Source organism: Gavia stellata, chromosome 11, assembly GCF_030936135.1.
Source record: "Gavia stellata isolate bGavSte3 chromosome 11, bGavSte3.hap2, whole genome shotgun sequence".
Classification (NCBI taxonomy): domain Eukaryota; kingdom Metazoa; phylum Chordata; class Aves; order Gaviiformes; family Gaviidae; genus Gavia; species Gavia stellata.
In genome coordinates, this window is record NC_082604.1 from 24,870,950 (window position 1) to 24,897,478 (window position 26,529).

General features: G+C 36.9%; 1 protein-coding gene across 1 annotated transcript; it reads left to right on the forward strand.

Moving 5' to 3' along the window:
- PHC3 (polyhomeotic homolog 3) lies at nt 1–26,164 on the forward strand. The gene is made up of 14 exons (XM_009806871.2): nt 1–126; nt 904–1,062; nt 2,469–2,546; nt 4,119–4,277; nt 6,090–6,188; nt 8,812–9,052; nt 10,540–11,417; nt 12,904–13,054; nt 14,153–14,406; nt 15,252–15,408; nt 19,540–19,666; nt 21,018–21,156; nt 21,248–21,479; nt 25,950–26,164. Exons 1-14 carry the CDS (start codon nt 1–3, stop codon nt 26,102–26,104), a joined length of 2,955 nt encoding a protein of 984 aa, XP_009805173.2. The 3' UTR covers nt 26,105–26,164.
- Nucleotides 26,165–26,529: the final 365 nt, after the last annotated feature.

Here is a 26,529-nt window from a genome sequence, read left to right on the forward strand (position 1 = left end):
ATGGAGAATGAACCAAACACGACAACATGTTCTGCATCTACGACTACTATCACTACCACTTCCACTTCCCGGACACCGCTGCCACAGATATCTGTCTACAGTGGCTCTGACAGGCATGCCGTCCAGGTACTGGGCTATGAGACATTTTTTCCTGTCCTGTACAGTGCTCTCAAATACAGGCATTGCACGATACTTTACACAGGATTAACTTTCCACTCTGAATGCTGTCGTCTTTCTCAATGTCTGACTTACTGGTTTTCAGAAGATACTGTTTACCAAAGGGTATCAGACCACTTAAGAATACTGCAGGGTACAGGCCTGCCTCCCAAATAAGGGAGGGGGAAATGGTATGCTAGAAAGTTTGGGGTTTTTGCCATTCCCTAAGGGAATGGATTATTAACATAAGCCTTTACAAAATAACACAAAATAAAGCTGTTTGTTTGACCAACGTTGACTACAGGGATCCAGAGGTATCTGTGTGTGTGTAACTGCTGCTTTGGATCCTGCCCCCTCTTGTTGTACTTTAAATTAGGTCTCCTTGAACTCTGTGCGTCCCTTTCTGTTGGGTTTGATAATTGAGTCTCTCTCATGCTATCCTGATCTTTCAAAAAGTGGAACATTCTGTAGGACTTGTTGACAAGAACCTAGGAGGCTTGGATGTTGTGTTATGAATGATGCTGTATTGTCAGCTGATTGTCAGGTTTTCCTTGAAAACGTGAATATATTTATGTTGACTATATTCTGTGACTTGGTTGAGAACAGTGATGGAGCAAGTTCAGTATTACATAATCAGTGTGAAAAGAATTTATTTGGTTTTATTTCCTTGTAAAGGTAAACTTCAGCATCATGTCAGCATGGTGTGTATTTTGTAATTGTAATTAATTACCTACTGATTCATCACAGGTTATTCAGCAGGCCTTGCATCGTCCTCCTAGCTCAGCTGCTCAGTACCTCCAGCAGATGTATGCAGCCCAACAGCAGCATCTAATGCTGCAGACTGCTGCTTTGCAGCAGCAGCACTTAAGCAGTACCCAATTTCAGAGTCTGGCAACTGTACCACAGGTGAGAGTGAAGATTGCTGAAAAAGAATGGTGTACTACTTTCTAGAGTAGGACTACAATTCTAGAGCATTGTCAAACATAACAGCTTAAGTGCCTGAGCTTAATGCCTCACAATAATTCACTGTTATATTTTAATGAATTTATTTTAAATTGTATCTTCCTCCAAACTATTTGGAGGATTTTGTCCAGTGTTATAGATGCTCCAGTAGGCGACCATTCCATGCTTTATTGCATACATTATAATGCATCATGTAAATCATCAAACAGTAATAAAATAAATATTAAAAATAGACTACTTCAACCTTCATCCCATGATTTTCTCTAAAACTTAATGGGGAAAGCAATGAATAGCAATGTATCTTAGTGAAATCAAATAAAAATGATGGACACCTGGTATCAGTGTGTTTTGCCACACATCTGGCTGCATTATAAGTAATGGCAAAATTCAATTTTAACTCTGAGTGCAGAAATGTAGGAAGTAAATGACATTTCATTTCTGAAGTACAGCTTTTAACATTAGTGAACACTGGAGGAGACCCATTTTGAAAACTCAAGCAGTGGAAAGGTTTCCTTTCACCTCAGTTGACCTTGGATTGAGAGCTAGGTGGTTGTTAATGATCTTACACATGGAAATGCTAAAATGGAGTTGAAGACTTCAGGGATGTAGCTGTCTCTTGTCAGAACTGGGACTGACTCTTCTATGCTCCTTTTTCTTCTATACCTTTTCCATTAGACTGTGGTAATATATTGATTTGACATTTTTTGTGACGGATTTGTGTATGCATATAGAGTTACCGAGACAGAGCAAAGAAAATCAGATTGGGGAAGGCTAAGAAGTTTTGGTGCAGTCTGTTAATACAGAAATCTAAATCACTGTCCCTGTAATCATCTGAAGGGCTGGAAAAGCGTACCAATTACAGACACTAGATGCGCATATATAAAATATCATTCTAGAATTTGAGGGTGTTCTTTACAGCATTTCTAAAGTTGGTTTTATTTTTAGAAGATTCTAATCATAAAAATTACGATGTGAGTTTTAATAATGACAGTTTTTAATGATGTGACATTTTAAATTCTGAGCGCCATAGGTAGTGAGCTGATCAGTTAGCTCCATCATTAACAGTTTGATAGACTTTACGTCTGATAGCTTTTGCTCAAGTCTTGATCTGCAAGGATCTGAGTGCCTGAAACTGGGTAGGAATTCAAGGCATTTAGCACCTTGCAGATAGCATTCTGTAGTGTGGAGTGCACTTTGCTGAAAACCAATTCCACTGAGTAAAGCATCTTTACTGTTAACTCAGAGAAAAGGTAATGGTAGAGAGGGATGTTTCTGATGGTTTATGCAATAATATGAACATCACAAACACTTTTTGATTTCAATATTTGACGCATATTCTTGCTATTTAGGCAAGCCTGTCAGGTGGGAGGCAATGTACTTCCCCCACTGGGAGTGTCACTCAGCAGTCAAGCATGTCGCAGACCTCGGTACGTAACTGAACCAAGCCCTCCATCCATTCTCAACCCCTCTTGGTTATTATTTAACTACTTGGAAAAACAGAAAAGGCTTTAATATTTAAATTTGTGTGGTTAAAATTAGTATTACAGAAACAGTAAATAGAAGTATCACGACTCTATAGTAAGCCTTGGCTGCGCTTCCAGTGTCCACCAGTCATCCTGATGTGTGCTGCCAGCTGCTATTGTTGCTAGCCAGTGTTTGAGACTTCCCCAGTCCCAGCCCACTCTTGGTGCTCTGAGGGGCAGCTGCTCATTCCACAAGCACTAGTGACTAGTTGTTTCCTGAGCTTTCATCTCTGAAATGATTTCTTACTGGATTTTTCACATTAGTTTCTTTATTCAGGGCACTGTTGTAGGTTAAAATCATAACTCTGTATATCAGTGATTAAAGAGCACCAAATCTAAAGAATGCAAGTCAATGCTCACATTTATATATATTTGAAACAGATTAAATGTTTGTCATTCATTCTTTTATTGATTATCATCTTTTATCATGCATCTTTTATGCACTTTCAATTGCTTCATCCATATTCTAGGCATGTGCTCAGATTTCAGTTATTAGCAGCTCTGTGTTCAGTTCATGCTGTATTTAAGCGGCATCTTCAGACATGTAATTTGCACAGGCTCTATGTACAGTTCTACAGTTGTCTTGAGTAGGACTTTGTTAGTTCTACAGACATCCTGCTTATTAATCATGCCCTCAAGCTGTTCATGGCTTCAGTACCCAGCTTCAGTGATTTAACAGTATATTTTTTTAAGCTCTCATAGCATTGCTTTGGCTTACAGTTGTTAGAAGTAAAGTCATTCATTCATTAAATTTAGGAGGGAAAGTCTTTAAAGATGTCTGATGTTAAATTAACAGAGTAATTGGGCTGGGATTTTTCAAGGAAATCTTTTGAGTAAGTGATGAAAAAAAGCTGGGCACTTAACTCTGTTAGACTGATTAGGGAAAAAAAAGGGGAAAAAACCCGCCAAAACCACAACAGCTTTTGTTTGAGAAGATGCTAAAGAGCAATTGTTCAGGAGCATTTAATATGGAATTCTAAAAAGTTTTAGTTTCCAGTCATTTTTAAATGTGCTTATGTAGAATGAGGAATCGGAGTCCTTATATGGAAGCACAAAGAAGTGTCCTGATCAGGTTGCATAACAAGTGTCACAGAATATATAGTCCAGTCAGATAATATAAACATTTAAAGATGCTTAAATATTAAAATTCAGGTGTTTTTCTTAAATATTGCAAGCTCATACTACATATTCTGTAAATGTATATTTCTGAGGTATATTTTTCAGACTTCACAATATCATTGTTTAGATGCGTAACTACTTATTATTATTTATTGCTAAACAGTTGCTTGCAGTTTAAGAATAAAAATGTACAATCTTGCCGGAATCCAGTTTTGTGATGATTGGCTTGATATATTTTTGATATCTTTACAGTTCAGAGATTTCAACTGCCCCTGACATTTTTGTCAAAGGCTTTCTGGCTGTAGACCCTAGGATGAATGAATTTCCATGACAGAAGCAATATTTTTGTTTCCTTAGATTAACCTCTCCACCTCTCCTACACCTGCACAGATAATAAGCCGTTCACAGACCTCCAACACCACCAGCAGCAGTATTACCCAACAGACTATGTTGCTGGGGAGCACCTCTCCAACCCTGAGTGCAAGCCAGGCTCAAATGTATCTACGAGCTCAAATGGTAAGTTTTGATTACAATTCTTAAGCTTTTTTTTTGGTCTGCCCCCCCCCCCCCCCCCAAAAAAAAACAAAAAAGAAAAAAACCCCAAACCTTAACCATTTCAGTTTTCATTTTGTTTCTATAAATTATTTATAAATATTTTTCTTTAGTTTCAGGTAGCATTGAGAATTTAGTCACTAATTTGTGAATACATATCTTCTGAAGCACTGTAGACATCAGAAGTAAAAGTATTGCTGTAGCTTAGTTCTCTGGTGAAGTTTGCTCCAGTGTTCTTAGCCTGGTCTTACCACAATTATTAAATTGATCAAACATGGGAAAAATAGAAAAAGAGCACTTGTCTTTCTGGATACGTAGAAGGGCGTGCTGGAGTCTGCCTATATTCAAGGTAGATTGTTTTCCAGTGCGCTGGTAACGTTCAGAATTCAGAGTCTTGAATAAAATTTTCTTATATTTAACTAAGATTGTTCTTTGCATTTTTGTCTCTAGAATTTGAGTTAGATACATAGCTTTCATTCTCTTTGGATTCACATGAAACTCATTAGATTCTTGCAATTCCCTGTCAATGTGTCAATGGGCAACTCTGAAAAATCTGTTCAGTGATTTTTTTTTTTAATACTTTCTCTATTGAGTTTCATATGAATTGAACCTTACAATCTATGTGGGATTTCATAGAAATTGTCTTTGGCCTTTACCAAGTGCTGATTGGTACCTGAGCATTCATTTCATGTCACTGCCTTTCAATATGTGTTAATAACTTAGTAGCTGAAGCAATACGAGGATGACATTGCTGTTTTTTGTAGTAGCAGGATCTCTCAATGACATGAATTATCGATACAGTTTTCCTATTCATTTACACTAAATTTTCATCTAGACTTTCAATGTCAAATCCCATGCTTGTTTGAGTAACTGCTTTATGCCCCAGTTTCAAGAGGGAAACTTACCGTATTAGTTGCTGTTCAGAATGGCATTGCAAGATCATTTTGCTAGCCTCAGTAGTTTAAACATCATACCTGTCTTTCCGTGTTTCTAGCTAACATACTAAAAGTCATGTACTTCATCACCAAGACCTTTCATTTTCTCTAAAAAGGTCAACTCTTAACTCTAGCTAGCTCATAACAGCTTCATCACTAGCTCAACTCAATTCCAGATAAAAACCTCCACGTTTTCTTCTTAGTTGCTTCTTGCAGTTGAGATCTCTTTAAAAATATGGAAGACTAAATAATGGTCTCTCTTCAAAGCCTTCCATACAGCTTGTCTTTTGATATATTGCCTATATTGCCAGTAATTTCTTTATAGGCATGCTGGTATTCTGAAGTTAGTAATTTCAGGTTGATTATATGACACCTGTTCTTGCTATGAAACTTAATTAGCATACTTAAAGTTCATATAACAACTCTGCTTGTTAAATAACATTTTGACAGATTGGAAGATCTAAGTTCTCTTTCTTTAATATAGTAGATATTGGGCTGCTCTCTTGACTTTTTTGCCTTTGTTTCACTCATTTGTAATATTGGAGGGAGAGTCCTCTTTAAAATGCTTGTATGAAGGATGCCAGGTGCGTGTGTATATGAGATTTTTCTCAATATGTAGAACAAATATTTTACATAATTATATTTTACATTGTTATCTTTTAGTTTTATGTACTTAAACGACTATGATAAATTGTTCTTTAAGTTCATCTAAAAGTAAAAAAGTCTTAGAAGCTGTACATCACTATATGTAAGTTATGTATCTCTCTTTAAAATACTGCATTTTTTTCCACATATTTTCAGAGTTTCAGTCTGTCACCAGATATTTTTTCTTGCTTAACAGCTTATTTTTACTCCTGCGACCACTGTGGCTGCTGTCCAGTCTGACATTCCTGTTGTCTCATCATCATCTTCATCTTCCTGTCAGTCTGCAGCTACTCAGGTGAGCTAGTGTAAATTTATTAAAGGTATGGCCAGCAGAGTAAGCCAAAACTGAAAAGTAAGGAAATATTGTGCTTAAGTTAACTTGCTTATAGAAACTACTAATGGGTACTGGTTATGTACTTCAGTGTCTTCTGTTTGCCATCATCACACATTTAGATGTGATCATGTTACATGTAAGATTTGGATCCTGGATATGACATTTTAGGTCTTTGTAATCAGCTCTTATCTTTATTACCTTGAATAACTTCATGGTATTAACTGAACTTGTATCACCTTTTCACTGCTCAACATTTTGTTATCACCTGAAAAAAATATATGGCATAGCACAGATCACTACAGAACATACTAGTCACAGTCTTCCGCTGTGAATAGTGAACATTTATCTAACAAATTCATGCTCTCATGAGAGATATTCTGCTCTATCTTAAGTTTCTTTAAAAGCCTTTGATAAACGGACCTTGTTTAGAAACCTTTGAGAAATCCAGGTAAATTATACCAGTTGAATCCTCTCTGACCTTATGCTTGTTGACCCCTTCAGAAGATTCTAATAGATTTGAAGACCTTAAATATAATGTTGCTGTTCTGAGATAATGGTAAATCACTGAAGCTTGCCTTCCCTTTGCTTTTCCAGTAGGTATTTGAGGCAGGCAGAGCTTGCTGGAATCCAGCTGTGTATTTATGCAGGATGTTGTTGAGCAAGCTCACAATGTTAAGTTCATCAGTTAAGCCTTTGAAGAGACAGACTGCTCCTTCAGTCTTGGAGTTCTCATGTCTCGTTAGCCTTTATCACAGCTGCCTCTCTTTCCTCCAGATTCTGCAAATTGAGTGTGAAAGTGCAGAGAGGTTACTGGACAGGCTAGCAGCTCTTTTTGCGTTTGTATCTTCGTCTCTTGCGTTCAAGGTAGAGATGTCGATAAAGCGTATCACTTTACAGTCTTGGTTCTTCTGTACTGCAGGGTTTTAGAGGTCCACTTTGCACAAGTCTGCCTGGCTGTGCAACTTCCTGAGATGATATTGCAGAGGGAGAGTAGAATCTCACCCCAGACCAGAGCATTATTCAGAGTAGCTGCTGTGGTGACCCTGCCAAACTCAAGCCGTTCCTCTACCCTCTCAATGTTCAGTACTGCCCTATTGCCAGATGTTGTTAACCTTGGTTGTCTGGTAGTTTCTGTAGCAGCAATGACATTGCAAAGATCGAGTTTCATCCGTAGTCAGTGAGGCAACGGAAAAGCATTAACACTGGTACGTTTTATTTTTCTTACCTTGTGATAAATATGTCCTTAGGGTTTCAATCAGCTGGGTTTAGAGAAATGTCTTTGTTTACCATGTAAGCAAACCTGAGCAAGCAGGCAATGGCAGTTAATAAGCAAAAAATGCATTTAGCTATATACATAGATACGTATATTACACTTAGCCAAGGTGTTTGTGAAGGTAGGGTATAGTGATCTCGCAGTCTCATCTTCCACGTAGAAATACCAGAGAAACTCAGAAGTTCATCAATGATTAGCAGTGTCTCAATGGCACACCTAACATGGCCTGTTAGGTGAACTGACACTTCTCTCCTACTTACTCGTCTTCCCTTCTGCTTTCATACTTGTTTTTGTTTTCATATGTGTCCCCCTCAGGTATGACCTGGACATCTCAGATTAGTTATCTTATTTGTTAAGATATGCTGAAGGTTGATCTGTACTCACAGAAGTAAGATTGCAGTAAATGCCTCATGCATGCCAATAAGGAAACAAATACTGTTGCCTTCAGAACGGGATTTGAATGCATCCTGTGGTAACATACTGAACATTGAGAAATAAAATGTCAACTAGCTGTTCAATACAGAAAGTACTAACTGTTGAATGAGGAAGGGATTATGTAATCAAAATAGTGGATGGTGATAATAATTAGTCCTCTTTTTATGTAAAGTAGACGTAAATTAGTGCTACAAGGTTAGTCTTTGTCCTTGGAAATAAAATTCTAGCTCAGCACAGAAAAGCTGGGATAATTCCACACAGAGTCTTGCTGTGGTTTAACAGACATCAGTGAAAATAAACACTGACTGATTTACATTTCAGAAGGCAAACCTTTTGTTTCATGTGACGTTAGAGGTGTCATGATTAAAAGGTACATTAATATCACTGTAGAAATAAAGGGCTCAGGTTTAAGACATGGGTAACATACAGCAGATTCTGGTCCCATTGACTACCCAAGGCTCTAGTTTATGTTAGTCCCTGCAAACATACTTGCAGACCACTGCACTTCTGCAGTGTCTGTATAAAAATAAAATTGAATTTGCTTAAGATGCTTTGTGTCATTCACTTTGAAGGCACAATAAAAGGGAAAAAATGCAAGTTTTAATTCAAATTAATGTAATGAACAATTTCCATTTCTTTTAAAAGTTCAATAAGAAAAAAGACTTTCCTATATTTTCTTTATCACTGAAGTAATTCAAGATCACTATTATCTAAATTCTGTGGCTTAAAAGTTACTTTGATATGCAGATTTTTAACTTCTCAAGTATTTTCATCACATGGGATGAGAAGCATTATTTTTTTTGCTATTTTTGCCTGGATGTTTGTCATAGATGTTTATATGGTTTGGGTTTTTTTCACATTTTGTTCATTTCACAGGTTCAGAACTTGACATTGCGCAGTCAGAAGTTGGGTGTATTGTCAAGTTCGCAGAACGGCCCACCAAAGACCAGCAGTCAAACTCAGTCATTGTCACTGTGCCCTAATAAACCTGTAACCAGTTCCAAGGGCAGCCAACCAGATCCCTCAGAAAGCAATAGAAAAGGTGAGAGCCCAACTCCAGAGTGTCGGAGTACACCAGTCACACGGACATCAAGCATACATCACTTAATAACACCAGGTAGGATGAAAATGGAGCTATAAGAAAGTTATTTTAAGTAAAGTTAATTTGTATGTTACAGTTTTGTCAGAGTCCAATGCTCTCTGACTGTGTTCTTTTAGATCCTCCAAATGAAGAGAGTTTGATGTTTAATAGTAAATTTACTTATTTGTTGATATTGGATGTTACACAGGATTTTGATTTAGCAGAGTGATACAGCAAAGTTCTTAAATCACAGTACAAGCACAATATAGCAATTGCTATACACATTTGAATCACAGTACAAACATGATTCTCGTTACTAGTCTCTCTCTACGCTGATTGTCAGGGCATGTTGTCCCCAGTGTCTGGGAAGCAATACGTGGGCTGAAACCACCTCAAGCCTCTTGCTGTCGTCAAAATCTATTTTACTGGTGGTGCTTTTTTTTTGCTGCTTGTCTGTGTCGTCAGAATGTTCTTGTATCAAGTACTTTTATAAATCCGTAGGTAATAGTGCCCCAGAATCTTAGTGTTTTCTATTAAGAGATAAATCAAAATAAGCATGCAGTTGCTTAGATAGGCATTTATATTGCATGCAGTATATTTGCATTTTAGCTTCCTTACTTTGAAAGTAAAGGTAGACTAGACAATTGGTCTGAATTCTGTGGAATTTAGCTTGGCTTAATGGCAGCTTTTAGAGGAGTAAGACTGCGAGGCAGACATTATTGAGGTATTGAGCCCTAATGCTCTTAGAACTCACTTCTGTAAGGAAAGAATCTATCTTCACTAGCAGAATAAATAATAAAAAAGACAACATAAATGAGTTGTTTCTCAAGTGGAAAAGACAAAGCAAGAAGAGGTTTGCATGTGGAGGAAAATGTGTGTGCTGTAAGGAATTACTAGTGAGTTACTGGTTCACTTAAAGGTGATGTAATATCTCTGGAAGCTGCACTATTATTAGATTCATACCTTTCAGTTTGTGTGTTCAAGTTCACGCAAATACTTTGAAAGGTTGTAATTCATAGTGAACTCTTGGAATTTTGTTTAGTCTCTTAAAATTGTATTACCTAAACTTTAACTTGGCAGTTATCAACAATCCTGTTGATGGTGACGTGCTTATCTCTTCCATTCCAGCCTGTTTCAAAGCAAAGATTAAATTTATTTACAGTTGCATGAAATTCTTAAATAAGCGAAGGCCGAATCAGCAATAGTCTTAGAACTACCACCAAAAAGATAAGTTTAGGTACTTTTATATAGAAAGTACATATATGTGTATACATATAAAAAGCATGGGTATGTTCCTTTATTCATTGCTGCATTTTGCTTTGGAAATAGATATATTCTCCTAATGAATTGTTCTTGTGTACTATGTGCTGTCAAAGAAGATATTTCTAAACATAGATCTGAAGCGTTGAAAAAATTGTGCTGGTCTTGCTTTAAAGTAAAAATTTCCTTTAATATTTTTATAATGTTCTCTGGACTTAAAGAAAGAAATACTAATTGTCACTTTTCTTTTTCTGCCCCCACAGCTTCATATTCTCCATTGCAACCTCATTCTCTAGTAAAACATCAGCAGATCCCACTTCATTCACCACCTCCAAAGATTTCTCATCATCAGCTGATATTGCAACAGCAGCAGCAAGTCCAGCCAATTGCACTTCAGACTCCTTCGGGTCAGGAACCCCCTCCATCACAGCACTGTCTACCACTCCCAAGCCATGGTCTTCCTCCAGGTCCCAGCAGCGTCCAGTCTCATTGCTCACCTATTCACATCCATCCTCCACCTCTAACGCTATCTCCTACTCCATCCCAGTCAGCTCAGCAGTCAGTAGTGGTATCCCCTCCACCTTCTCACTCCCCTAGTCAATCACCCACAATAATTATTCACCCTCAAGCACTTATTCAGTCACAGGCAAACTCCCTTGTGCCAGCAGCTCTTCAGCCAGAGCAGACTGCTCCTCAACAAACTACTACCAATCCCGTTCGACCGATTGCACAGCCACTTAATCTTCCATCGCATCTTCCGCTTCCATCTTCCCCCGCTGTACATATAGGGTCAGTAGATCAGCCGAGCTTAGTTTCCCCAGGCCAACAGATCGTGTCCTCGACACCACACCAGCAATATTCAGCCTTGCAGTCCACACCTATCCCTCTTGCAGCTCCTCCTCAGCTGTCAACATCTTCAACCCAGATTCAGCAATTGCCATTGCAGTCTGTGCAGCCTTTACAAGTGCAGCCTGAAATTCTGTCCCAGGGCCAGGTTTTGGTTCAAAACACTTTGGTTTCTGAGGAAGAACTTCCTGCTGCGGAAGCTTTGGTCCAGCTGCCGTTTCAAACTCTTCCACCACCACAGACTGTTGCAGTAAATCTTCAGGTGCAGCCGTCGGTACCAATTGAAACTCCTGTGGTAAGTGGTGATATTGCAGTCCTTTATTCTTTATCCTTGGCTTCTCTAGATAGCTGTAAACCTGTCCCATTGACTTCAGAGGGAGCTAAACCAGGTGCTAGACAGAGGACCAGAAGAAACCTATTGATTACAGAAATGAGTTTTAAGAAAACAATAGACATTTTCCTCTGATTTTTTTGGCTTTTTGTAATGGATCATCAGTTCAGAGTATCAACCAAGAATCTTGAAAGTGCAACTTTTTGACCTAAAATCTTATCTCTTAATGAAATTGCAGCATATCTGAAGTTAAAAAAGCAAGTAAATTTATGTCAACGCTTATGTCAAAATGAGTTTTGATAAATATACCATATGGACTGTAAGCTTTTACCTCTTTATGTTAATACAAATATAATGTAGGCAATCGAAATTTTGAATAGGAAAATCATCTCTATACTAGGTGCGAAGGTGTATAGATAATAAGATAATATAGATATTAAGATAATAGAGTTCTGGATATTAATTTTGTACTAACATTGAAAAGATCCCCTTCATAAAAGAATAGGGGAATTTTTGATGCTGTCTTGGTGTTCCCCATTGCTGCCATTTAGTTTAGTTCAGTGTTAGTCTCAGGCATCTGCAGTTTGTAACTGAAGGTTTCAGCATCACTCACACTGAACTAAAATCATGTACAGTGAAATAAAATGGTATGCAAATAGTGCTGACATTAAAGATGGCATTGCTAAGTTTTAGTGGTAACATGCTAATGAGATTAACATGAGCTAAAGAATCAACAGCTTTGGTAGGCTTTTTTCAGGCTGCCAACAGGTTAAGGAAGAAGGTGCGCTGTTTAATTTATATTAAGAGGGTGATGATGATCTCAACTCTTTTTTGGATATTTCATGTAGAAATTGGGCAAACGAGTAGAAGCAAGATTTGCTTTTGACAGGGTGGTGTTTTGCATCCTAATCTGCTAAACTGGCTGTCAGTAATTCGTGTAAATTTACTTTACATGGTATTTTCCTCAAAACTATTAATCTCTCATAACCACTAATGCTTGATAGTCTTGGTGCACTCTTCTGAAATACTCAGTTTGTTTGCACTGCTGTATAAGATAGAGCACAAGTTGCAGACTTGTCATTATGTTAAAGCTTGCATTTTGCAGAAGTATTTAAATAGCTACAAATTTGTGTGTATAAATAAAAATACAGTAAACTATAAAGATAAGACACTGAAAAAATCAAGTTCTCTGGTCTGTTTGGTAGGAGAACTGTGTCTCATTGTATTTTGCTATTTGTAACAAAATACTTTAATTTTGGTCTCATAGACATTGTGATGTCCCCAGAGTTCATTGTTTTGTATGCAGTTTGGAAACTAGTATTTTATTAGGAGATTAGCATATTTTAACATTTTAACTGGTAATTTATTTTAAAAACTCTATTTATGCAACTCTTTTAAGGTATTAAAATAGAGTGGAAATCTCTCTAAAGCAATAGTTTGTTGGATGCAGATTTACCAAGTGGAGAATGTATGTGAAGAAGAGATGCCCGAGGAATCAGATTGTGTCCATATGGCTAGAACACCTACGCCACCCACTTTGTCTCCACCAGCCATAACCTTGGGGAATGGAGAGGCACTTAATTCAGAAGATCCTTTGTCAGGTGAGAACAAATGTCAAACTAAGATAGCTGTTCCGCTTAGAAACTTGTACTAGCTATTGATGTTTTAAAATAAAAATCTATTATTTTGATCTTTTTTATATAATTCAGTGGTATCATTTTTTAAGTAAAAGAAACTATATGAAATATATTAGAAGTCCATGTGGTAGAATGAACGATTCAGTCCCAAAGGTATAGCTTACATATGTATTTGGATAACATGTAGCACAGAAAACGCTTATTTGAGCTCTTTAGCATATACTTTTATACTAAAATCTTAACAGGGTGTCAGTCTTCAGTTAATCTTTAAGTGATAGCTGTGTGATACGGGCAAATATGCTGATTGATCTGGTGTGAAGATTGATTTTGCAGAATCAGGGTCAGCAATCAGAAGTTGCTGTTGGAATGGTGGACTACACTGTGTAATTCTTTTTGGCACCATTTTTTTATATGCCATGGTAAGGAGCTGTTCTAGTGCAAAAGCTACCAGTGAAAACTTTTATTCTTCAGTGAATTGTAAGATACACATGCCTGTATCAATTGTTGTCCTGCAAACTAATGTACCTTCCCTGATGTGCTAAATATACAAATACATACTATATATATATATGCACACACACACTATACTATATACATGCCATACATATAGCTGGGTACTTAGTGGTGCGTAGTGGCTTGATGTTGTATATGCTTGTGACCCTGCAGGTTACTGAGGCTCTAAGCATCCCTGAAAATAAATTCTGTCTTTAGAAATACCTCAGCTGCTCAGTCTTGAGAATCCAATGTTTGAAAACACTGGTTTCTGCTTTTGACTTACGGATTTCTGATTTGTGTAGGTAATTAATGGCCAGCTATGCTTATAGTTAGTAGGTACTGAGTAAAGGAAAATGTTTACATGAGAATTGTTTGTTTGTGGAATAGTCTGTCAAGGAAATACATCTTGTTTTGAAGATAAAATCTATAAACCATAGGGAAAAGCCTGTGTTACAGGATATGATGGGTGCAGAGATCAGTGTGTTTATCACCTCTTAGTTCTAGAATTCTGAACCAACGGTTGGATGTAAGTGATAAAAACATAGCATACTTTGTTATTTTTTTCAGAACATGGGGGAATACCTTCAGTGACATCATCAGTCAGTGCCTCAGTAATTAAATCTCCATCTGATCCTTCACATGCCTCTATTCCACCACCACCTCTTTTGCTTCCAGCAGCAACAACAAGGAGCAACAGCACATCAATGCCCAATAGCATTCCTAGCCTAGAAAATAAACCTCCACAGGCTATTGTTAAACCACAGATCCTGACCCATGTTATTGAAGGCTTTGTGATTCAGGAGGGGTTAGAGCCATTCCCTGTAAGTGTAAAAGTTGCTATGAATTTTTTACTACTATTTTTTGAAACAAACTATTTCTAAGGATGATGTTATTTGTGGCTAGTAGCTATTTAGATCTTGAATAATTTTTTCAGTTGTTGGTTTTGACCTTTTTTCTGCTGATTGGTAACCTGTTTCTTACAACATTCAGTATACTTGTATACTGTTTGTATTGTCTTATGTATATAATTGGAATTCATGGTACTGTTTGGTTTGCCAGTATCACTGGACGACAAGGTACTAAATGAAGACAGACACAGTTAGGCAGATAGGCTATCTCCAGGAATAACTACAGAGAGTGATTTTAGGCTACCATTTGCAATAACTTTAACGTTTGTCTGTCTCCTAGATACCTCAATTTAAGTGATACCTTAATTTAAACCTCTGAGATGAGTCTGTGTTAAAGTTCTAAAATGTTAAAATATTGTTTAAAGCGCTGGCGAGCCCCTTACTGAGCTTGGTGTGATTAGTACTGTGTCTGGTAAGAATTACTGTTGAAAATTTTAATTCCACAAATGGGCAGTTTAAAACCTATGAGCCTGCCTTATTAACTAATTTAATGTGTCTCAGGTTCCCATGCCTTCAGTTCTCCAAATACAATGTGTTTCTTCCTGTGTTAAATGTAATTGCAAACCCTGCAGAGCAGGAGTGAGTCTTTGTATTTGTTTGAGAAATGGTATTTAGATCTTTGGCACTATAGAATAATGATTCATTGATACAGAATAGAAACTGTGATTCTGGTCTCAGTTACAACTGCTAAGTCACAAATACTATTATCAGTTATTAATGTTCAGTTAATCACTGTTGCTTTGCTTTTATTGCAATAGGTAAGTCGTTCATCTTTGCTGGTAGAACAGCCTGCAGAAAAAAGATTGCTAGTGGAGGGTCAAATCATGAGTGTTGTGTGTGTTGAATCAGACTTGCAGAATACAAAACATGCAGACAACTCATCGGACACAGAGATAGAGGATATGATTGCAGAAGGTTTGTAGTTTTTGTTTAAACATCCATTTTTTTCCCCTTCAGTTCTGTATGTATTACAGAATCCCATCCTGTCTGTACTTCTGGAATATTTCTCTAGTCTTTACACTATCCCTAATAGAAACTATTTTCAAATGTGTTTTTACTCGCTACACATCATAACAGCAGTTGCTGTAGATGCACACAAATGTCAAGAAACTATGCACTTGTCCTGCTTAGAATACAGCAGTCTCCGGCACAACTCATGAGCTAAATTGAGTTCCCCCGTGTTATCCAACATAATAATCATCATGGAATTTTTTAGAACACAGGAATCAACAGTTCTGGATGTGTTAACCACTATTACTGTTCGAACACAAATGTTGGTTGCCTCCTGAGTGTTATGAAATGGAGATTAAACCACGTCCTGGCCCAGAAAAAACAAGTTACTCTTTAACTCACATTTTTATATAAATTCATCCAAGATTTGGAAGTCCAGAATCTTTCAGCCACCTCTGGATTTTCTCTTCCACAGCTTGAGCAATTACACAGGAGCCGCTTTTGGTGATCTGTTTAAATTTGTCTTAATGCAACTCTTAGTTTCATTCTCTTAAAATAGTTCTTTTCCCTCTTTCATATCAAAACTGTAGTGAGCAGGGTAAGAAGGAACAAATAGAGTGACTGTTACTGCCACAGGTCTGCATTGGGGAAATGGCTGGAAAAAGTGAGGACAGCGTGTCCTGAGCAGTAGCAAGCGTCACCATAGCTCTGCTTCAACTTCTTCCCCCTCCAGGCGTTGTAAATTGTCTCTTAATTAAAATAGTCCATCCCCCTGGTCTTTTCTCACAGGAAATTTCAAGATGGCAACACCAGTGGCAGTTCATTAGTTACTGTGTTTTCTGCCTTGGTGAGTGGTACTGAAGTGCAATAGGGGAAGTTGGCTGCATCCATTGTGTATCTCAGCAAACAAATTAGCTCAAAATTCAGTCTTCTAGATTATTAGATTCTGATACATTTTTTTTACTGCAATGTTTTATATCCATTACTGCTTGTAAGTGTATTGGGTCAGACCCAAGTCAAGGATTGCAGACAAGGTAAAAAGCTTGCTTTAGAAAGCATTCTGAATTCAAGAAGAGTATTTGTTGGTAGTGAAGTCAAGTAAACATGATTGGAATTTTTGCTTAAGGCTGATTTACTTTACTGCTCAGGCAATATGTATCTCTGCTTAAAATTAAGAGTGTATTTTTACTTGTAGCACTGATTTTTAGTAGGAGCTGGTTTAGCTTGGAAGCACATGCCTGAAAGGAAATATTGATGGGTTGCAGTCCTCCTACATGTTGGTATAACATCTGTGCAAAGAAGTCAAACTGTGGAAACAGTGCCTGAAAATGAAACATAAAACAGGATTTCCTAAATTATGGCTGATTATATGATTGCATTTACTAGTATATCTCAGTATAGTCCAGAGCCCTTCTTCATTTTGCAGCAACAGCCTAGTTTAGGCAGTGGTAGATGTTTGAAGTGCTTTGCTTTGTAACTGTAACTTTCTTTTGATTATGTTGTAATTAAGCTGTCTACATAGAAAAATGAAGAAACATTTCAGAGTCCATTTTTAAAATATTTTACACAATATTCTACTCTAAAGTAATTATTCTTTACAAACCTTCACATAGGCATGGCAGACCAAATTTTAGAAGGCAAGCATCTGTCATATTAATAGTGGAGGGTTGCAGTGTGACTGGAAGTCTTCTAAACCTTTGTTTCATTTAATTTAAAATTGCTGTTATTTTTTTTATATCGTCTCCCAGTTAGGGCTTCTATTTAACCCATTCTTTGAGAGGGAAGTCCAGTGATATGAAAGTATCAAGTACAAGAGGCTTTAAAAAAAAGTCATCTGGCAAATTGTATGAATTGTTTGACATTTTTTGGTTATTTTACAGCTCAGTGGAGTTATACTACTTTTCTACACACAAAATGAGACTTGTAAATCTCTTAGCTTGTGACTGTGCTTAGTAAATTGCTATTAAATAAACTTGTGTTCTTGATCAAGAGTACAGCTTTTTTTAGTATCTTTTTTCACCCATTATATGTCAAACAAAACAAACTTTTTTGCTGTCTGGTATATCTTCTAGAATATTTGAAGCTCTGTTTGCAATAGTTATTTTGCCCTTAATTTTAATTCAGTTTTCAATAGCATTGCCTAAGAACTTTTCAGTATTAACACTATGTTGTTTCTCAGATTTCAGACAGCCTGTCTGTTATTTTATGGAATTATTCAAACATTAATGGTTTTTGTTTTGGTTATTGTGCCTGACAGCTGGTGTTAGGTTTATGTACACAATTTGCAACTACTCATTATTAGATGAACTAGTAGGAAACATCCAGCATTGAGACACATCCACATATACAGAAGTTGAGCAAAGGAGATTTTCTGATACTGAACCAGGGTATGATTGCATTTATGGTAGAAACACCTAATATCCAAAAGAAAATTCTCTTAGCATCAATTTTAGCTTCACTCTGTCACTTTTTTCCACATAGCATGATCTGGATTGGGAGTGAGGGTGTTTTGGGGTTTTTTTTGTGGAGAGAGAGTGATTTATTTGCAGCATGCATCTCTGGTATTTAACTTCAGTTACAAGGTTGGTCAGATTTGATAGGTTTCCAATTTCCAGTTTGTAATTCCTGTGGGATACCAACTTACTAAGTTGGAGACTTGCAACATGGTAATTTTCAGTCTGACGCTGCCGGAGGATTTGTTGACTTCAGTTATGTCTTTGAGTCCTGATACATGAGAGATGTTATTCAAATACCCTTTTCAGTATTTTCAGCTCTTTGCTGCACTAGTGCTTTTTTGTTACCTTGTCAGTACAATAGTTAGTGTTAGCAAGCAGTTTAGTGAGTTAACATCGCTGTAACAGACTTTTACAAATTCATAGTTAAAAATCTTTCAATTAAACTTTGATACCTGCATTTGCGTTAACTAGCATCAGAGCTTAACAAAGAGTTTAGAACAAAAAGCTAGTTTGCAATTTTTGCAACTAATTATGTAAAATTAAAAGTACGAACGCAGAAGGTGAATAGCAAGAGGCAAAGTATATGAAGCAAGTGACTCAGGTAAATTAGAAATGTGGCAGAAATGTATGTTCGTTTAGTCCTCTGAATTTTTGAGCAATGTATGTTGTCTGTGATTGCAGCCGCGTGGCATGCAGTTCTTTTACTTAACCTGAATGACCACAAAATGTTACATTTCAGTTTGTGCCAGTTTCACTCCTTTGCTCCTTATGATATATTTCACAGATGGTACATGAGGATAAGGGTGGGTTTTTCATTCCAGAAGTCAAGTTGGTTTGCAGATCTGGTGGCATTATCCTAAACTATGTACAAACCATGCTCTACCCATGAAATATGCTTCCAGCAGAAGAGAGCATAGACATTCAGCATGTGACGTGTATGCTGCCTTGTTGCCTTGTACTGCCTTCTTTTGGGCTTTTCTGCTTTTTCTTTCACTTATGCTTCTCTCAGCTGGTGTTTGAGTTCTTCACAAGGAGCAGAAAAGTGCCTCCTCATCTCACCAATAACAGAAAAATGTTCTGTAACAGTAGTCTGTAAATCAGTAGACGCTATAATAATTTTCTTTCTTATATGCAGCTTACTTTTTCATAGATAAGATTCGATGTTTTACCTGCTTTCACATGTCCCTTTGGTTGTAGCAGTTGCTTATTCAAAGAAAGTATTTTAAAAGGTTAATGAATAATGTCATTACAGGAGAGCTTGAATTTAGACTGTGGAATGCCCAGTTCTCTTAATGAACCCTTTATAAGCAATTCATGAGGACTGCAACACTTCTTTTTAATTGTTCGCTATGTTTGAGGGCATACTTGCTCATGGATGTCTTGAAATTTAACAAAAAAGCTGATTAAGTTCATTGAATAACTTAACTGAACCTTACTGAACCTTCCATTTCCTCAAGATCTTTTCTATAGAGTGAAATCTGTGACATGCTTAGCTTTGCATAATTTTCTGTTAATCAAAGTATTTAATTAAATATGTTAGATATTTGAAAATCTTCTACCTGCCTGCTTGAGATGAGAAATTTGAATGTAATTTTGTGTCATTGAAACTGACTTCTTTATGCCTCACTCCTTTCTTTAGAGGGACTGGATGAAATTGAAAATGATCTTCTGAAGTGTGAATTCTGTGGAAAAATGGGATATTCTAATAAGTTTCTACGGTCAAAAAGATTCTGCTCCACATCCTGTGCCAAAAGGTACTCTGTCTAGTTATTGTTTATCATTATCTGGTTAAATGGAGTAGCACCCAAACAGTATCTAATGTTAAAAAATAAAAAAACACAACATGACTGCCTTCTACCCGAATTTGCAGAGTATATGGGTACAAAGGTCAATGGTAGACTATAATATATTTCAAGAAGAAAGACAAAGGGAATTACAGTAAAATTGTGGCCCTCTTTCCAGAGGGTGCTGTGAATGCTGTTGGGCTTATGAGAAGGTGATAGGTATCATGGAAGAAAAATCCATTAAGGGTTACTCAGTGTTTGGAAATTGGTGCAAAGGTTCATGGGCCACAAATCATTACATATTTCTCATATTCCTATTGTGTTCCCCTTGATTTTGGGTAGTGTCAGAGAAAGAATGCTGGGCTAGGTGGGCTTTCTTACAGTTGTGTGTGGTGCTAGGGAAAAATACCCACTGAATTTATCTTGGCATAATTGAAATGCTGCATAGACAAAAGACGTTCTTAAATGTTTTTAGTAACAGTGAAAAAATGCTGTATTTGCATAGAGTAAAATAGAAATATTCATAAGCATAAATAGTGTTTTCTAAAGCTTCTCCTTTCTTGAAAATAGTAAGTGATGCCATTTGCTTGTGCATGGTTGGCAGAGGAAAACAGCTGGTTTCTGTTTCTTTTTGGGTTTAGTATGCTGCTTTTATTTTGTTTTGGTTGAGAGGAAGAATACATAGTCAACATCTGAATGTAAAGTCTTCCATTGTTACAGCTGGAAAATTGGTATTTAATCCCAGATGTTTTAGAAATGGGGAATAGTTTCTCATTTCTAATCACCACTTAGTTCTTTTTTTGCATCAGTGTGCCTAGAGACCACCTTTCTCTTATGTCTGCTACTTTCTTAATCCCCCATGGGAGACATTTCCATTTTAAGTAGCAGGAATGTATATGTTTGATTTGGTACTTGTTGGGATTTGGCCCTTTTGCCTTCATCCTCCTTTGACTGAGTATCTGCTAGGTAAAGAAAATGGAAGCAAAAGATACAATGTGACTTTAGGCTTTTAGTGGACATCTTAGAGAAGCAGGATTGGACTATGTGATAAAATGCAAAGGTATTTCTATCATGGAAAATTTTTAAGAACAGGGAAGACGGACGTCTTCCAGGGATGATTGAGATGTATTTGATGTTGCATCAAGACCAGGGGTTTGAGGAAATGGCCTTTGAGATACCTTTTTCTTACGTTTTTGTGATACCTGTTGTCGTCTTTGATTAGGCAGCATTTCTGTAGACAACAATGTAATTTTATTGTTACTTGATTGAATGCAGTCCAAAAAATTATTAGTGCATGATTGAATATATTTTACTTCTTTAGGCACAGCCTTAGTTGCACTAAGAAATTTGGGCTGTTTACATCAGACAAGACCAGTCGCTGGAATCGGAAATCAGATAGCCAAAGTCTTGGGCGACGTGGGCGTCGACCGAGTGGCCCTGATGGGGCGTCACGAGATCATTTTCTTAGACAGGTCTGTGGAATATTTGCTTAAAACTATGGCATTGTTTGGGGAATTACAAATAAAATATAATACTGTAGTTTATTTGTACTACATTTTCCAGCTTCCAATTACTTACCCATCTGCAGAAGAAGATATGGCTTCTCATGAAGATACTGTTCCAGCTGCCATGACCACTCGTCTGCGAAGACAGAGTGAAAGAGAGAGAGAACGTGAACTTAGGGAACTAAGAATTAGAAAAATGCCAGAGAGCATTGACTTGTTACCAGTGGTGCAAGCTGACCCATCAGTATGGACTGTTGATGAAGTTTGGGCCTTCATACATTCTTTGCCTGGTATGTAATATGTAATAACTTGTTCCTTTTTTTTTTTACAGTAAAGTTCTTTGCTTTTTAGCATCAGTGTGATGAGCAGGTGGTGTGGTAACAGCACTAGTGTACTCATTAATTGGTGATAGAAACTGGAATGTGATTTGTTTCCTCTTGCTTGTTCCTTCAGCACAAATCCCATGTTGATAGAACTAGTCCCACTTCTGCTGTTGCATCCCAGCTGATGGAGATTAGAGCTGTTCCTCCCTTCAGTCTGACTTCTCTCAAGAGGTCAGTAGAGAGATTAGACACACTTCTTCCCTTTTATATTTCTTCTCTTCCCTCCTTACTTGCTGCTTATTCAGTAGAAAAAACAATAAGAGAGTTACTTCCTTTTATACAACTGAAAAATTTGACCTGTCCTGATACAAGTCATTAAAAAAAAATAAGCAGGTTTCTTCTATAAAGCTAAACTTTGTTTTGCATAGCTTTGTGCAGTAACTGAAGTGCAGAGAACTTCTGCATATAGACTCTGCATAGTGGTAGACACAGTCTGTTCTCAGAAAAAAGCAATCTTGTTTCTCCTTATTTACAAACCTTTGCTTTAGCTCAATATTCAGTTACCTTTATATCATCTTCAGGTTATTTGACATTTATTTGTCATTTCCTAATTATCATAAGCTTAAAGTTTCACTCCACCCTCTTTCCCAAGGATGCCATTCTATCTGATCAGTCTCCGTAATAGCAGGCATACAAGAATTTTTGTTGCTTACCCGTGTAACTCCTATGTCAAAACATTGAAACCCAGGTTAATTTTGTTCCTAATCTTCTAGTTTAGAAATGCTAAACCATTTTTTCTGTGTATCCCATTAGGCTAATAACCTGTAAGGAACGTATCTTCATTGCTAAGTCATACACATGGGTTTTGACTGTTAATTTTTTATAAAGTAGGTCAGGCAAAGAATTGAGTAAGTGATATCTTAAATCAGCAAAAGTCATCCTTGAAGTACCTTTCTTGTGATGGTTTATAAATTGCAATTAAGTTGCATTGTCTGCTTCTGGGAACCTGCAGTGTTGTCTCTAAAAACAAGCAAAGCTCCTTAGGTTTAAGACACTGTCATTCATGTTTCTGTACTTTAGCTGTGTTACTGGAATATGACTATATCGCTGCTGTTTCGAGCTACTATTTTAATAGATTTGAGGCTCTAGTTAACTCAGTCACTTCCTGATCCTAGGTTCTGCAAAAGAAAAAATGATAGCTCCTGTCCTAGAAAACTTAAAGCACCCCAGAGACACAATTCACTTGCAAGTAAGAAAACAAAGTATTATTCTTAAAATGTGGTTTCTGTTTTGAAACCATTACTTGTAGAATATTTCTCTAGCTGGTGGATCTGGGGTTTTTTGTATTCTATAAACAAGGTAACCTTGATTTTAAACAAACTTTATATTTTTCTGTGTTGAATGAAAATTTATTATAATTACTCATTCCCATCCATATTAAGGCCTAGTTTCTCAAATACTTCTTAAAAAAAGTTCAATAGGTATGCGAAATTTTATTCACAACCTGCCAGAATTTTTATTGTTACATAGCTACATTCGTATTTTTTGGCAATTTCGGGGTTTATTCTGTTCGATTATATTCTCAAGCCACTCTCTTGAAAAAATATTTTTTCATATGCTGTCAGAGTTGAATAATACAAGAAATAATATAATTTACTTTCATTATGCTGTTTTGCAATAGATAATTGGTGCAGTCCATGAAGACCGTCTGCCATGTTGTAGGAGATGGCTATTTGTCAGCTTTTCATAAACATTAGGGACATCTGTTTTGATTTACAGCTTCCTACATGATCTGTAAGCTGAGATCTAACTGCAGAGTCAAGGGTCCTTGTCAGGCTTTTCCTGAATTCCTCTGGAGTCTTTTGGAGAAATGAAGATTGTAGGGCACTTCTACTGTTACTTATTTCTTCTGGGGGCAAGAGACAGCAACAGTTTAAGCGCCACCAGAGTTGTTGCTCCTTTCTTTCTTCAGCTGCAAGATTAATGGTCTTTCACCCCCTTCTCATCCTTTTTTTAGCTAAGTTATTGCACAACAACCAATTGCGAAAGTGCTTAAGAATACCCAAATGTGCTTGGATGAGGGAACTGAAATACATGCAACTTTCATCCTTTGCTTTTCCAAAATGACTTTAAGAAAAGGTATTTTAGGAAAAGTTGCATGGAAATGCTTCATGTCGTGCTTAAAGAAAAAAGCCTGCAACAACAACCAATTATCTATTTTAATAGGACAAATTTTGTTCCTAAATGCAAAACCTTCCATTGATCTCTCGGATTCTTTGTAAATGCTGTGGTCTGACAATCACCGTGTTCGTCTCAAGTCAGATATACAGCGATACCTTACACAGAAATACTTAGTACTTGACTTACAGACATGTCGTCAACACATAAATAAGAACCTTTGTGATGATGTTAGAGCTGTTAAATCCTCCTAAGAATGGTCAGTCATCTTAAGATTTTTTCTTCATGTTTCTGGCAGCATTATTTTCACTTTGTAGCCGGAATTGGCAGCACCATTCCTATGCTCTGACAACTCTGGGTTCCTGAAGAATGTTCTGTTATTGATTGTGGTACGGTTTGTAGCTGGACAGCACTAGTGCATCGCTGTACCAGAAATATTAAAAGTGAATGTTATGGAATACATGCAAGCAATAAAACATTTTAATGGCTTTAGTAGCTATAGGAATACTGTTTGTGACAAACTAATTTGTTTTTTGTCCCCAAAAGATACCACTCTCATTTCTTGTTACAATAAATAACGCCCAAGAACTGGGTGTTTATCACGTGTTGAAGCTACTTTGTTTTAAATGCTATGCAAAATAGTCCTTAGTCTTGATTAAAAGTTAGCTAGCTGCTACAGAGTAACTGTTTTACTTTGGGGATTGCAGTTTACAGAGTTGTAACCTAAACTACAGAGGTTTAGCCTGAAACCAGAAGCTACAATAAAATTCCGTAAGACAACCTTTCTCTTTTCAAATTATCTTTTAATCTTTTCCTTTCCTTAAGTGGCAGCTAATTGTTACATGAGGTCTGTTTAACAAATCATTAAGAAAAAAAATTGTGCTTTAGTCTTTGTGAAAAGCTAATCTTTTCCAACCCTGAATGTTACGACCACTATACAGTAATAACCCAAATGAATTAAGGCTTGGATGTCGATACTTCCTTCATGATTCCTTTCTATTTGTCTCTTACACATTTGTAAATCCATTCAGAAGTTAGACTATCTATTCTTTGTAGAATTTAAATCTGAACACACAGAAGAGGACATGAAATTAGTCAATTGCTCTTATCTGGGGTGGAAAAGGAGTTCTTCACAGTATTTTTGTATCTCTGTAATAGTATACCTTTAGAAAAGGGGAAAATATAAAAATGCCAAAAAATAGGCTTAACCGAGGAATAATTAAAAGCAGGAATGGAAGGTGGAGCACAAATTAAAATGTGTCTGAAAGGCTCAGAGACAGAGAGACCACTGGATTGGAACACAAATATATTAAAACCAGGAAAAAAATGGCTATGGGGAAAGAAGCTTCAAATAAACAACTGACAATGAGAGCTCTTACTCATGTTGTTAGAAGACACTTGTCCATATAACAGAGCTGCCATACAGCCAGGCAGAACAGACTGTTTCTCCTTAACAGATGTCCAGACCATCTTTTGAGGAACCTTTTCTTTCCACGGTGTTCTTTAGTGGAAAGGGGCCCTCAGTCACTTGGGACAGTCCAACCCGTGAAGAGTCCCCTTTCTTATGTTGTAGGCATCAGTAACCTGAGACTATGTTATTTCATGTTTGGAAAAAGAGTTTCTCATTTAAAAAAAAAAAATCCAACTAGTTTAAAGTTGCACTTGTGAAGTGACTTACTGCTATGTATAAAATATTCACTCAGGTAACTGATGATAAATGTCTTCATGAGACAGTTATGCTAAAGCCCGTAAATCAAAACTCTGTTCACTTAACCCGATGGTGGTAACATACTGATGGAATTAACACCTTTTGGAAATGGTAGCCCAGTGAATTTTTCTCATTGAGTTGTACATAGCAGTAGAATATGCATATCTTTTTATTGATAGAAGGAACCCACTTGAATTATGCTCTTACTTGATTGCTTTGTAAGTGGTATTTTGCCAGTCTCTTCCAATGGTGAGATCATGGCGATTGTTTCTCATAATGAAATGAGAAAACTGTCTTTGCTAGGACTTGAAATTTCCAGTGAGTAATTCTCCAATAGTTACAGTGTAATTGGAGGCTGTAGTAAAAATTACTTTCAGATTCTCTCGGAAGTTCCCATTGTAATATTGAACTGTTGCGTATACTTTAGTTTCTACAAGCTAAAGGGATGAGCATTGGAAATTGTGTAGCTGAAAAGCTCTAGCGTGGACAGAGTCAGTGCATCTAAGAATGCACATTTCTAACACGTAATTCTTTTTTCTGTTGCCTTGTAGGTTGTCAGGATATTGCGGATGAATTCAGAGCACAAGAAATTGATGGACAAGCTCTCCTCTTGTTGAAGGAGGATCACCTTATGAGTGCAATGAATATTAAGCTTGGACCTGCATTGAAAATCTGTGCACGTATCAATTCACTGAAAGAATCCTAAGGGGTGAACATGAAAATTTAAACAACGGTTTCTCAGTGACAGAACCGACAGTAATACGCCAACATCTTCACTGTGGCATGAGTGTTACTGTGATGTTTTGTTAAATATATGGGATTTTCCCCACATAAGGACTTAAAAATGTTCCTTTGGTTATACCAGGTAGTCCTCTGTAGTTTCCAACAATTAATAGGTTTGTGGTAAAGCCTGAGTAACACCTTGAGTTGAAGTGGAAGTTCATGGAAAAACATGAAGTGAAATATGCTGTGATAGGTTAAATATTCCCCAACATATACTTTATCTTAAGTTTAAGATTAACACCCCAGCAGCACTCCAATCTAAACACCATTTAAATTGTGTTGCTGTATTCTGAAAGATTTTTCCCACATACAGCAGTTTTTGGACTGAAATAACAGAAGTGTCCACAG

Coding starts and splice junctions, on each gene's coding strand:
- PHC3 (XM_009806871.2), top strand. CDS start 1: ATGGAGAATGAACCAAACACGACAACATGTTCTGCATCTACGACTACT. Junction 4,278..6,089: donor TGTATCTACGAGCTCAAATG/GTAAGTTTTGAT, acceptor CTTGCTTAACAG/CTTATTTTTACTCCTGCGAC. Junction 6,189..8,811: donor GTCAGTCTGCAGCTACTCAG/GTGAGCTAGTGT, acceptor TTCATTTCACAG/GTTCAGAACTTGACATTGCG.